Source organism: Mercurialis annua, linkage group LG3, assembly GCF_937616625.2.
Source record: "Mercurialis annua linkage group LG3, ddMerAnnu1.2, whole genome shotgun sequence".
Classification (NCBI taxonomy): domain Eukaryota; kingdom Viridiplantae; phylum Streptophyta; class Magnoliopsida; order Malpighiales; family Euphorbiaceae; genus Mercurialis; species Mercurialis annua.
Window position 1 is genome coordinate 66,704,269 of NC_065572.1, and position 13,929 is coordinate 66,718,197.

At 29.1% G+C, this 13,929-nt stretch overlaps 2 protein-coding genes and 1 non-coding gene across 3 annotated transcripts; 1 reads left to right on the forward strand and 2 right to left on the reverse strand.

Moving 5' to 3' along the window:
• Positions 1–3,446: 3,446 nt before the first annotated feature.
• Positions 3,447–5,166, forward strand: LOC126675370 (uncharacterized). The gene is made up of 2 exons (XM_050370004.2): positions 3,447–3,671; positions 4,527–5,166. Exons 1-2 carry the CDS (start codon positions 3,519–3,521, stop codon positions 4,968–4,970), a joined length of 597 nt encoding a protein of 198 aa, XP_050225961.1. The 5' UTR covers positions 3,447–3,518; the 3' UTR covers positions 4,971–5,166.
• A 188-nt stretch (positions 5,167–5,354) lies between these two features.
• TRNAA-AGC (transfer RNA alanine (anticodon AGC)) lies at positions 5,355–5,427 on the reverse strand. Its single transcript has one exon. It is a non-coding gene; the product is annotated as a tRNA-Ala (tRNA).
• A 415-nt stretch (positions 5,428–5,842) lies between these two features.
• LOC126675395 (protein NRT1/ PTR FAMILY 4.6) lies at positions 5,843–11,044 on the reverse strand. The gene is made up of 5 exons (XM_050370033.2): positions 10,943–11,044; positions 10,755–10,863; positions 10,296–10,513; positions 8,405–8,845; positions 5,843–6,982 (listed from the first exon to the last, which is right to left on the reverse strand). The coding sequence occupies exons 1-5, from the start codon at positions 10,943–10,945 to the stop codon at positions 6,002–6,004; spliced, it is 1,752 nt and encodes a 583-aa protein (XP_050225990.1). The 5' UTR covers positions 10,946–11,044; the 3' UTR covers positions 5,843–6,001.
• Positions 11,045–13,929: the final 2,885 nt, after the last annotated feature.

A 13,929-nucleotide genomic window follows, 5' to 3' on the forward strand; every position in this document is an offset into this window, starting at 1 on the left:
TGTGGAAGGTTTGCTGTCTCTTTTTTATGAAGGAGTTATCAAGTGGTGGTTGAACCGGATGATGTGAGTTTGCGGGTGATGGGTGATGGATGAAGTTTGATCGAAGATTGATTGAAGATTGCACTTAATTAGCGAAACAGTTAATAATTAATTTTTGTTTTCGTAAGTAAGATCTGCGAATCAGACAGCATGTTGTCTGTTCCATGTCAGGTCATCGGGTTTCGTTTTCGAATTATCCCGAATTTCTTACAAATGTAACTGTTTCATATTCGATTTAATAAAATTTGATGAATTCAAAAAAAAAACTCTTTGTTTTACAAAAAGAGTAGTTAAACCATTTTTAAAACATTAAAAGTATATTTAAGACAGATATGTCATAATCAATTTATTAATTTCAAAAAAAAAACATTAAAAATACTTTTATATTAAACCATAAATCATAAATCATAAACTCTTAATTTCAAACCTTAAACCATAATCCTAAATTCTAAATTATAAACTACAAATATTAAATCATTATGGAATTATAATCTCCAAATTTCTTAAGGGCCTGTTTGGATCAATTTTAGTGTAGAATTCATTTCAATTCATTTCATTTCTAAATGAATTTTACATGAAAATCATTTGATAAATGAATTTTAGTATTTGATTTTTCGAATTTTAAATATGAAAATGATATTAAATTAAGTGAAATAACTTGAATATTGTATTTCGAGTGTAAATATAAATTTAAATTGTGAAAATTCATTTGAATCAAACACATATTTTGTAGAAATTCGATTGAATTCCATAAAATTTGTGAAATTTATTTGAACCAAACAGACCCTAAATCTTAAACTAGAATTCTAAATCTTAAATTCTAAAGTCCAAATCATTAAGCTTAAACACTAAGTGCTTGTTTAGATTAATTCCGATGTAGAATTCATTTCATTTTATTTGTATATAATTCTATTTGAAAATCATTTCAAAATGAATATTTGTTATTAATTTTCCAAATTTTAAATGAAATAAAATAAAATAAATATTGTATTTTGAGTGTAAATATAAATTTAAATTGTGAAAATTCATTTGAACCAACCACATATTTTGTAGAAATTCAATTGAATTTCATAAAAATTATGAAATTCATTTGAACCAAACAGACTATAAACAATAAATCTCAAATTTTCAATTTTCAATTATAACTCTAAATCATAAAGTTCGAACTCTAAATTTTAGAATCAAAATTATAAAACATAATTATTAGAATAATATTGAGTATTAGAATATAAGAATAATATTATATTCTATCCTATAAATGCTGGCAAAAATTAAATATGGATGTAAAAGTGAGAGGATTATTTGTTATTTTGAGTGCCTCTAACTATCTAAAAATGTTGCATCTTAGTGTTTTTATTCTCTACTGTAAGTAGATCATACAATATATTATGAGAGTAGATCACCTCAAATCTAAAATTCCCTCTATTTTTCTCAAGTCCACTTAGATGTTCGATATCTAAGCAAAATGATAAAAATGAAGGAAATTAAATATCATTTATTTAAGTGTTAAAAATTTAAGTGGACTTGAGAAAAATAGAAGAAATTTAAACTTAAAGGAATCCATTCCATATATTTATATTATTAAAGTATCTCCAATGCAATACTAAGATGAAGTGCTAATGCCATAATTTAGCATTTAATCTTAAAATGCATCTTCAATATAGTGCTATAATTTGTGCTAAATTTAGCATATGCTATATCACGTGCTAAATTTAGCATCGACTATAGCATATGCTAAACTACAACAACCGATAGCAATCCATTATTAATTACAATTTTACCACGATTATTTTTTTGCATTTATTATTTTAACCTATTTCTTTTACTTTTTATTTTTTTTATTTTAAATTTTGTGCTTCTATTTTACGACACCGATTTGATTTTTTAATAATAGACCATACATCAATATAATAAAAAAATATATTATATTAAAAAAATATTATATAAATTTTAGTTTAAAATATTTAATTAAAAAAATTACTAAAGAATTAACAATTAAATAAAATTAAGAGATATTAATCCTAATAAATAATTATAACATATCTTTTTAACTTTGTGCATGGGAATAAAAATTGAAATGTTATGCTATTTATAGCATTTTACTACTTTTTTATGCTAAATTTAGCATAAAAAATAGCATTCCATTGGAGATGCTCTTAAAATGGTTAAAAGGTGAATGAGAGTTGATGATTAAAAATCACACTTAAATTAGAAATTCAAAAACCAGTTATCTCAAATTAAAGGATATTATAAAATACTTAACAAAATAAATAATTAATTTATATTGTAATTTTATAGCATATTTTATGAAATAAATTCTATTTTTTTCTGTGAACAAAAATTTGTTTGATATTTTACAAGAGAAAAATCAAATTAATATAAAAACCATTTGCATTGCTAGGCGATTAAGAAAAAATGTTAAACCGCACCTAACACATTTATAATTTTAAATTTTATTTATTCTTTTTTAAAAATTATACTTTTATCTAGTCTATATAGTTTGTTTATTTTGTGTTTTTAGGTCTTTTTTTAGACGAATAATTGTTTGTGCATTGCATATAAAATGTGCGTGAGACCGAACTGAAATGTCGACCCAACTTGATATGTTGAAAAATAAACAACTTGAAGGAAATATAATTTAAAGAAAAATTCGAAAATTAAATATAAAAACTTGAAAAGGAACTAAATATACGAAATTTAAAAAGTATAAGAGTATATTATTATTTTTATATGAAAATTGTCACTTAACAGCATCGACTGATTGACACGCTGACAATTTCCGTAAGCTGCCTACAAGGACTAATTAAATAGAAATTAGAACAAACTAAGTTAAGATCCTTGAGTTATACTATAATTAACAGTTTGATACCTCTTGTGTTTAAAATTCTATTTAATGGTCCTTCTGTTTTAATTACGTTAATTCATAGACCCTTCCCTTAATTTAAGGGACTAAATCGTTTAACAGAACTAATATTGAGGGATCAAATCGATTAAAAGTGAGGGATTAAATCGTTTAATAAAATTAAAAGTGATGGATCAAACCGTTCACGAAATTAAAGGTGGGGTACCAAATCGTTTGAAAGTAAATGTTGAAATTAACGGAAGGGCCACTAGTTAACGGAATTAAAACTGAGGGATCATTAAATAGACTTTTTAAATAAGAAGTATCAAATTGTTAATTATAATATAACTCAGAGATCTCCAAGTAATTTGCTCTAGAAACTAATAGTAAATGGACCTATTGAACAATAAACTTTAAAGAAAGACCACATGAATGAAAAAATTATAGTACGAGGGCCTTTTGATAGGTTAAGCCAAAAGAAACTGAAAAAATGATATAGCGATAGATAAATCAAAGAACAATATGATTGGTGGAGAAAAAAGCACCATCTGACGTGGCAGTTGCATTACCAGCAAAAATCACTCAAAACACAAACAACACTTCATTTCTCTACTTCCATATCTAAAAACTCTCCATCATGGCGGTGACGGCAGTAGCACCACCATCTTCTGCCGCTAATCTTCGACTACTCCACCAACAATCCCACTCATTCTCCTCCAGCCACCCCTTCTCCCGCTCATTTCCCTCCAAAAAGCCACTCGATATCGTTCCCATGGCTACCAAAAATAAGGTAACCACTAAATATTCTATTAATTCATTAGTTACCCTCAAATTTGATTTACGTTCTTTCATTCCTTTGCAAGAATAGTGTATACTCTTGGATTGTTATTATTACTCAATTTCTAAGATGTTTTTTTTGTAATTCAATATGCGACTGTAATTCAAATCTCAAACTGATAAACTTGCGAGCCCTGAGCATAATTGGAGTACTCTACTCTACTCGATAGCTAAAGCTCTTGCTTTGTTAGAATTCAATTTAGGAAAAGAGTGTTTATCCTTTGCATCACGTTATTTTTACAACAAATTAATAGACATTTGCGATGGAAATTTTTTTAATTTTTTTTTATAATTTAATTTTCACATAGCTAACGCATTATTGGTTTGTGCACAAATGAAATGGCACAACGGTTGTGTTTGTATAATTTTCTTTAGGAAAAATATAGTAATGAACTTTTCAATATTTATTATTTTAGACTTTTTTTTAATTTTTTTTAACGTTAGTGTTTCAATCTTCTACAAATACATCAAATACGTGTATATAGCTGTTTTTCAATAACAAAAAAAACAGATTTTAAATTTATTGATGCAATTTACAATTTTAATTGCACATAGATAACTAAATAAATCATAAATGTGTCATTTATAAAAAGTATTGATAAGTTTACCAATTTAATTACACATAGATAAATAAAAAAGTTATTATTTGATTTATTTAAAAAATTTATAATATGAATTTAAAAAAGTAAAATTCAAATACCAAAAGATCATATTCATAAACGTTTCCTAGTTAGGAGACCATTCGTATAATTTTCTCTCTATTTTGTTGTAATTTATGCTAATAGCAATAACTACAATGAGCTAACAGGTGAATAGGTACGATGGAAACTGGGAGAAAAAATGGTTCGGAGCAGGAGTATTTTACGAGAGCACAGAAGAACAAGAATTGGACGTGTTCAAGAAGCTAGAACAGAGAAAAGTACTGAGCAAAGTAGAAAAAGCAGGCGTTCTTTCAAAAGCAGAACAATTAGGGTTCACTCTATCCTCGTTAGAGAAACTGGGTCTGTTTTCTAAAGCTGAAGAGTTAGGTCTGTTGAGTTTGTTAGAGAAGACGGTCAGTCTTTCGCCTTCCGTGCTGGCATCAGCTTCGCTTCCACTGTTAGTGGCAGCGCTGGCTGCGGTGGTGATCATACCGGACGACTCGACTGCTCTGGTGGCTGCGCAAGCTGTGTTGGCGGGTGCACTTGTTGTTGGTGCTGTTGGTTTGTATGTTGGGTCTATTGTGCTCGGTGGATTGCAAGAAGCTGAATGAAATATATATTTACTTTAACTTAATTTTTGTTTTTGGGTTTTCATTTCAGTATCCTCCTGTGCAAATTTGGTTAGGAGGAGAATAATGTTGGATTGTATATTAGCAAGAAAAAAAATCGAAAATTGTTACAATTAGGTAGAGGATTTACGTAATTACTTGTATGAATTAATTATGATGGTTTGCTGTTGATGAATTATGATCAGTTCTTAATCAAATAATTAGAGGAGAAAATATGAATCATTATTAGTGGAAAACATGTTGACACTATTAGCTGATTATTTGTCGCCCTGAATTTTTTTAATAATTACTAGTACTAGTTTAATAACATTCATCAAGTCAGGAACATTAGATTGGGGCAGGAAAAAAATTAAAAGTAAAAAATTATGGAGATGCGGGGTATCGATCCCCGTACCTCTCGCATGCTAAGCGAGCGCTCTACCATCTGAGCTACATCCCCATGATGTTTATTTTATGTGCAAATATATTATAATACAAATTTACAATTTTTTTTGGACATGTTTAGATTGAGATGTTCTATAGTTAGAATATTAAAGATGGAAATAATAATTCATACCACTTTTTTATTTTATATCATTTTTTTTATGAAACTTTATTTTTATATAATTGAATTTTCTCTTTTTGAAAGACCCTAGTTATCTACTACATAAAACGTAAAGGGAAACAACAATTGACAAGGAAAATATTAATTTTGATATAATTTTAGAGGTAATAGTAAAAGTGTAGCATTTAGAAGTACGAACTACGAAGTTAAGATAAATTATATGAAATTATAATATTATTGATTAATTAATTTTATTGTTTAATAATAAAATTACAATTACAATCATTTTTATTGCCAATTATCATTGAGATTATATCATGCAAACCCATACTTGGGAAATTCTTCAGCCATATTATAAAAATAGTATAATAAAATTAGGAACCATTAAAATATCCCCCTAATTACAATTCGCCATTTAAAATTTTTATATGTACCTAATAATTACTAAAACTTGTGCACCCTGCAATCTTTACTCTTCATCAACCCTCGTCGTTTTGTACCTATAGCGACAAGCCCAGAAGAGATAAAACAACAAATTAATCCCACTAAGCACGCACATCAACCAGTAAAACCGCTCCAAATGATAATGATTCAAGTTACTTCCAAACAGCCATGGCGTATCTCTGTAAGCACTCGTAACAGCATTAACTAACGCCACAAGAACAGAGCTCAGATAATATCCCATAGCCAGAGATGCCCAAGAAAGAGACGTAGCCAATGATCTCATACTCACCGGAGCCTCCGTGAAGAAAAACTCCATCATTCCAGCCAAAGTAAAAAGATCAGCCGAGCCAAGAAACAAATACTGTAACGCAATCCATAGGAACGTGATCGGTAACGGTTTAGAAGAGTCTGTTAGTCCGGAGTTCGTCGCGACGGTCTTACGTTTGGTTTCAACTAAAGCTGCGACGGCCATGGCGGCTATGGACAGGACTAAACCGGTTCCGATTCTTTGTAAATGGGTGATGCCCATTTCGGAGTTTGTGAGTTTTCTTGCGAATGGGACGATGATATGGTTGTAAATTGGCGCGAGGATCATGATAAAGATTACGGGGAAGACCGGGAGCGAAGCCGGTGGGATTTTTAAGGAGAAAAGATTGGTGTTCATGGTTGATGCCTGTTGGACTGAGAAAGTTGAGAGCTGAGCTAGGCAGGAGTTTAGCATTATGGTGGACATGAAGATTGGGAGTATTTTTAGGACGATTTTGACTTCTTCTACGTCTTTAGATGTGCATTGAAGAATTGGGTTCGTAGAGTTGGTGTTCTTGATCACTGCTTTGTTCAGAAAGCTGAGATTTTTTTGTGGTGGAGTTTGATTCTTTCCGGTGACCTGTATAGTATCGTCTGCCTCACTGGTTTCAGTGGCGGATGATGAGCTTGTATCCACGCCCATGATAGTGTTGCTTGGATTCTCTGGTTTGAAAGTGTTGTAAACTGCTGCAACTAGAACCTGCAAGAGTATGCAAGCCAAATGGATATTTGAGTGTTTTTTCACGAGTTTTGCAATTTTTGGTGGTTTATTATGGGTTAAAGTCTGACTGGTACCAAAACTTTGCTTTATATTTCAATTTTTATAAGAACTTTAATTCGTGTCAAAATGATACAAATAGTTTGATTTTATTTGGACTACGTCACTTTTTGATCTATAAGGCTAACGAGCAATATATGGCCTTAAAATTTAATGTCCGAGCAAAGTATATCTGTTATGAACTAGGCTTTGGACATGTTCAAATTAGTACAACTGGGTTTGATAATTTGAAATATAAGTCCAAGTGCAGTCCAAGTTAGATTTAGTCGTAATATTTATTATCAAAATTCAACTTGTATGTAAGACTTGTTCAGAATTTTTCAGCATATATGCATAGAAACTTAATAAACAATAAAAATTCAAATTTGCATGTAAAAAAGTGAGTATAAATTTGGATCATCCTAGAGCCGGACCTAATAGAAAAAGACTTAAGTCCAGACCAAGTCAACTTGAGTCTGAACAATCCAGACGGGTATCTAAGCTCAATGAACTGCTTTAGTCGGTTGTCTTGTGAGTTGCATAATGTAAGTCCTATTTAACATGATACCTTATATATTGCAACATATTCCAAATATATTTTTAAAATATACCGCAACTGATTGTATACCGCCTTTTCTTAACTAAAAAATTTAAAGTATCTTAGTTTAAAATAAAAATAAACTTTGAATAATATATAATGAGCTTAATTCCTTAAAAAAACCTCCACCTTGCACTTTTTCTTCGTTTATACCTTAACCTTGTAAAAACACTATTTGTACTCAATTTTGGGTTTTTATGTTTCATCTCTACCCAAAAGTATTAAATTGTACTCTTTTCATTTAGAAAAGAGTTTAAAACATACTTTTTTATTTTAAAAAATATAAATAAATCCTTAAACTTAAAAAATAATCAAATACATCCAAATAATTAATTAATTTTTTTAATTTTATATAATAATAAAAAAATTTAAAAAATTATTATTTTTTTACTTTTTTTGTCGGAAATATTTTTAAAAAATTAAAAAAAATTCCAAAAATTAAAAAAAAATCGGAAATATTTTTTAAAAAAATTAAAAAAAAATTATTACTATTTTTAATTTTTTGAAGAAGATGGTATTTTTATACTATTAATAACATTAATATTTAATTAATATACAAATTAAAAATGAAAGATTGTTTTAAACTCTTTTTCAAATGAAAAGAATAAAAGTTAATACTGTTGGGTAGAGATGAAACATAAAAACTCAAAATTAGGTACAAATGGTGTTTTTATAAGATCAGAGTATAAACGGAAAAATAATACAAGGTGAGATTTTTTTAAGGAATTAAGCGTAAATAATATGTATATAAATTAAAGTTATAGTACCTTGAATATGGTAGTGACGGGGCTTCCTGCCGGAACTTTGTTCCGATAAGTGGGGGATCCAAGGAGAAAGACAGGGATAGAGAGAAGTATTGTGACAGTCGCTACACCAAAACCCCACTGCCACCCTTTATTATCTTCAATCCACACCACGAATGTAACGGCGATCAGAGCACCGCAAGAAAGGCAGAAAATATAGTAATTGAAGAACGCCGATCGCTGCTTTCTTCCTTGTAGAGTTTCTTCATCAAACTGCTCGGCACCGTGCGGCGGAAGTGAACCTTTGATCCCTCCTACGCCGAGTGCTACTAGATACAGGCCCATGAACAGCATTGCTGCTTTACTTCCGTCCACTTGCTCGCATCGGAAGTTTGTGTTTGCCGGAACACATGGCGGTGGTTTCAGGGAAGGAATGTGAGCTTGAATTGTGAGTACTAGCAGGCCCTGTTTCATTTTCAGAATTCACAATAACATGATTAAATTATAAACAATACAGTACTATTTAATTTTTAAAAGTTCGTTATCTTTGGTAGGTAACTAATTTTTTTTTTATAATTTGAAAAGGGGAAGTGCTTATGGGAGGAATTGAACCCACGATTTTGACAGTTTGTTATCTAGCATTTATATCATTTGAGTTAGAGCTCATTTGTACAAATTCAAATAATAACTCTCTTTTTTGAGTATAGTGAGAAAAAAATTATGATACAGTTATATATAAAATGTTTTGAACGGATTCTATTTATGAGACGGTAAAGGTAGATATGATTCATAATCTGTGGTTCCGGTTCGGAACCACATACCGGGTCATGGTACGTGAAAAAATGAAACCCGCCGGTTCTGGTTTAGGTTTAAATTTCAGCAGGTTGAAAAAAATATTTTTGTAAATTAAAATTAAAATTTAATATTAAATTAAAATTAAAATTAAAATTTAATATTAAATTAAAATTAAAATTAAAATATCAAAATATGAATCACTTGATTGCAATAACATTCTTTATTTATATAGAGAATATTAATATCCTCTTATTAGTCTTAAAATCTAATCATCAGATGATTGGATATTGACTAAGCTCATTGATTATACATTTGTTTGACCAGATTATCACATGATATAAATTGACAATAGGCTTATTATCCTATGAAAGTGGACCGTATAGAGCATTTATAAGAGTATGGCTGTGGGACCTTGCAAGTTGCCTGGAATGTGATTGGACAATCTAGCACAAGCTTTTAGTTCTCTATCTTCCCATTGGCTGGCCTTTTGCCCCTTTTTGGTGGGAAACTCAAATTGCTGTTAGAAATTAATACCGTTATAATGGTTGATTATGGTGGGGCTAGATTTTGTACTAAAATTATGGTCGACAGTGATGGACCTAGAAATTTATTATAAAGTGGGAAAAATTGTACTAAATATTTATAAGAAGAAAAAATTTAAAAATTTAAAGTGGTCAGTGCTATAAATTTTAAGGCAAATTATACTATTAACGTGTATATTCATATTTTTCAAATATTTAAAATAATAAGATCGTCAACTGCCCACCATAAGCTCTTTCTAGATCCGCCCCTGATGGTTGATGAACATTGGAGCCCTGATTGGCTTACATTTTCAGTATGGCTGGACCATACCATTTAGCTTGTCTTTCTTGAAGGACCCAAGAGATTTCAGTGCACTTCTTAGTATTAAAAAAACTGGTCGAGTCTTATTCTTCATCGTTTTATTTTCGTTTCCATATATTCTTTTAAAATTGTATATATATTCTTTTAAAATTGTATATATATTCTATAGCATATGCTAATTAAAATATTATTTTGCCTTATTTTTTTAGTATTTCTAAACATTTTTCTTTTCCGCAAAATATAGATCATCATGAATGTGATGTGACAGAACAATTACCATGAATTCGATAGCGGCACTTATCAAATAGATGCGATAAGTGGTGAAAAAAGCATCGGCAAGAAATCCACCGAGCAGCGCAAGAAGGAAGGCTGTGCCCATAAAATTAGTGACAATGTTGGCTGAGCTGGACGGAGAAAAATGCATGAATTTTGAGAGATAGAGCACAAGGTTACTTGCATTTGCTAGGTATGCCAAATTCTCCAGCACCTCTACACCTAAATTTTGTCATACAATAATCAGTATCGTATATTATCAAGCATTTTAACGATTCTGTAATTTTATTCGCATGATTCACGCCAACATGTGCAAAAATCGAGCCAAATCAAAAAAATCAACCAAACTAACTAGTTCGATGCAGTATGAACTGAGTTTTTATACATCAGTTGACTCGATTTAAAAGAAGTGAAATATTAGTTCGAACAGAATGCACAGCCCTACATTGATGCATAAGCTTACCCAAGACAAAAGAGGCAGCAAGCATGCCACCGTGACGACCACGTAAAGCCGGTCTGTTTTTCCAGTCTACATAATTTTCCCATGTCTTTGAGTTGTGAGCTGCTTCTTCCTACAGTCACTAGTGAGTTGATAAGGAAATGGATACATAAAGAATATGAAGAAAATTTAAATAAATGAATAGAAATTACCATTTCTGCCTTGAAATTTTTATGCAAGTGCAATCTTTAATTGTAAAACTTGCTTGAATGTATATTACTATATTTCTCTTGAAGTGAATGGAAATGGCAAAATGTAGTCTTATATATAAACTATGAAGCTGGTGTGGTCCAATCCCGTAGAGAAATGTCTAGACTTCATGAAACTTACTACTCATTTTTGTCTTGCAAATAGTTCAATGTTGACAGTTTTTACTTATGAGAAAGAAGCCAAAATAAAAGGTTATTTGTGGGATATTAAAATCTGTAGGTTACCAGGATTTTTTTAAATTACAGAAGGGTCACTAAATAAACTTTTGTTATAAATTGATCATTGAACTATATCTTTTGTAACAAAGAGGTTCATTCATATAAGACGGTACCGTTTTCATGCAAAAACGTAACATTTTTGCTTACGTGGCAAGCTCAAATTACAAAAAGAGACATAGTTCAGTAATTTTTTTGGAATAAAAAGTATAATTCAATTACAATTTTTATAATTCATAAAAAGTTTAGTATTCTTTTTGTAACAACAGAAATTTTTTATAATAAAAAGTATAGTTTATTAACCATTATATAACAAAGTTTGTTTAATAATTTTTCTGTAATGTGAGAAAAATCTAGTTATTTACGGAGTTTAATATTTTTATTTGTACTATTTTAGGGTGACAATCACATTTCTTCTGAGTCACGTAATTGAAATGAAAAAAGGACAGTAACTTAATAACTCTAGTGAAGAATAAAAGTCACCTGCTAACATCACTTTCCTTTCTCATTTGTTCTAAATGATATGGTGTTCGAAAAGAGTAAAAAGTATATAGAATCTCAACTTTTCAATTAGTAAAATAAAAAATACTGATAAATAATGTTTTGATAGAGAATTTGTTGAAATTTAAGAGAGATGGAAGTAGTAAAAATTGATGCGCTTTTTTAATTTTTATTAAAATTCAATGGCATAACATAGTTTTTTTTATAGGCAATACATATCAAATAAATAATCTAAATCTCAATAAAATATTTTTAATTAATTTTAATTAAAAAGTAATAGAACTAATTCAAAATATATTTAACTAGCTCTTAATTTAATGAAAACAAAAAGTATTTAATTTTTGATTATTTTAAACATTTTTTCTTAATAAAAGATTAAGAAAGATATTTCAAACTTCATTAATGGAGCACCTCTTTTCATATTTTCAATTTGTGTGGGACACGTTTTTTTACATGATGCATTTTTCATCATTGTTGATGCACTTTCTTATCAATCTTCAAATATTGGATCACTTCTCTCCATACTAATCATTACCAACTAATATGGTTTTATAAGCACATTTTTGATAATTATGACCATAATAAATAGATAGTACTATATGTGGAATTTTGCATTTTTTGGTGTGTTCAACTCTCACATGCTCTTAGAATTTTTTTTCTAATTAGAGCTTAAACCTAAAGTTCTAGTATCATGTTGGAATTTTAGAAAGAAACATGGAAATGATGAAAATTGATGAGTTTTTTTTATTAATATTTAATAGCATAACATAGTTTTTTTTATAGATAATATATAACAAACTAATAATCTATATCTAAATATTATATTCTTAATAGATCTTAACCTAAAAATAAAAAAAAATTGAATAACTCTTAATTCAAATAAAACAACAAATAATTTTAATTAGTTTCAACAAAATTGACATTATTTTAAGATGGTTTGTACTCTCTTATATGAAGATGAGGTTCTAAAAGGTGGATGTAGTTGGTAATATGGGAGATAGATACTTGAGTGGTACATAAATTTTATCATATATTTCAATATGGTACCAAAATTTTAATCTTCATCTAATTTTTAATGTTTGATCTCTGATTTTTTTTTCAAGTGAAAGTACCTCTAACATTTGTCTCATGACTTAATAGATCTTGCTTTCATGTTAAAACAACAGTTAGAAAACTGTTTGATAACCAACCTTTTATATTAGCGCTATCAACAAGTATTATCTAGAATTTGATTAAATGCTCAAATAAGAAGCTCATAGTACTATGAAAGTTTTAAGCACGGCAATTTTGACCGAACTAAGTTAATGAAGTTAACTGGCTGATGCGTATTTTGAATTAGATTTCCATATTAACGGTGGTATTAGACGTCATTTTAAATATATGACATATATAGCAACCGATGTGGCAGTATATTTTTATATTATATTGTCAAAAGAATAACAACATAATAACTTAAGTGGCGGTATATTTTGAGAACATGCTTCATATGACGTCAGCTTAATTGGGTTGGAAAACAATAAGATATTTTCAACTTAAATAAAATTAAAGACACGGTGTTAAAAGGATATAAATTAAACTTCTGATACCAATTTAAAGCATAATGTAGAATTTAGGTATTGTTCAATCACTTAGCCATTAATATGGAATAAGAGGTAGTAAACATTTATTTGTTGATGACATTTGGAATATGAGGGAAGGAATTAAGTAGAAAAAGTACAAATTTAAAAGAGCAAATAATGGAATCACTTGAAGTTAAAGTTTTAGAGTGTAACCTTTCAGACAAGTCCCACAGCCTCAATTAGGGATGTTAAATCGACAAAAAAACAAAAAAAAACAAACTAGACCAATAAATTTAGTTTGATTTAATTTTAATCATAAAAACATTTTAATTAAATTTTAACATAAGCCGAACTAAAAATAACTAAACTGAACCAAAAACTAACCATAATTGACTGGTTCAATACGGTATTAAAAATTACTCTTCTTTATAATTTAGTTCGGTTCGGATTTTAAAAATAATTTTTTTTAATTCAGTTTGATTTGAACTAAATGAACACTAGTACCACTAGCCACAATATCATCAACTCACTTTATTAGTGGCAACACCATTGTGTCCTAAAGCTAATCTAAACAAATCAATGTTGTCTAACACCCTTTTTAATTAATATTATTAATGCATGCTTTCTGTAAATAAATTTAGTTTTAATCATAAA

What these genes read in the sequence shown, in the direction of transcription:
- LOC126675395 (XM_050370033.2), bottom strand. An exon ending in GTGCCGCTATCGAATTCATG is followed by an intron (nt 8,846 to 10,295) that starts GTAATTGTTCTG and finishes AAAATGAAACAG; the next exon opens with GGCCTGCTAGTACTCACAAT. An exon ending in CCGTCACTACCATATTCAAG is followed by an intron (nt 6,983 to 8,404) that starts GTACTATAACTT and finishes ATACTCTTGCAG; the next exon opens with GTTCTAGTTGCAGCAGTTTA.
- LOC126675370 (XM_050370004.2), top strand. Translation starts at nt 3,519, where the DNA reads ATGGCGGTGACGGCAGTAGCACCACCATCTTCTGCCGCTAATCTTCGA. An exon ending in CCATGGCTACCAAAAATAAG is followed by an intron (nt 3,672 to 4,526) that starts GTAACCACTAAA and finishes ATGAGCTAACAG; the next exon opens with GTGAATAGGTACGATGGAAA.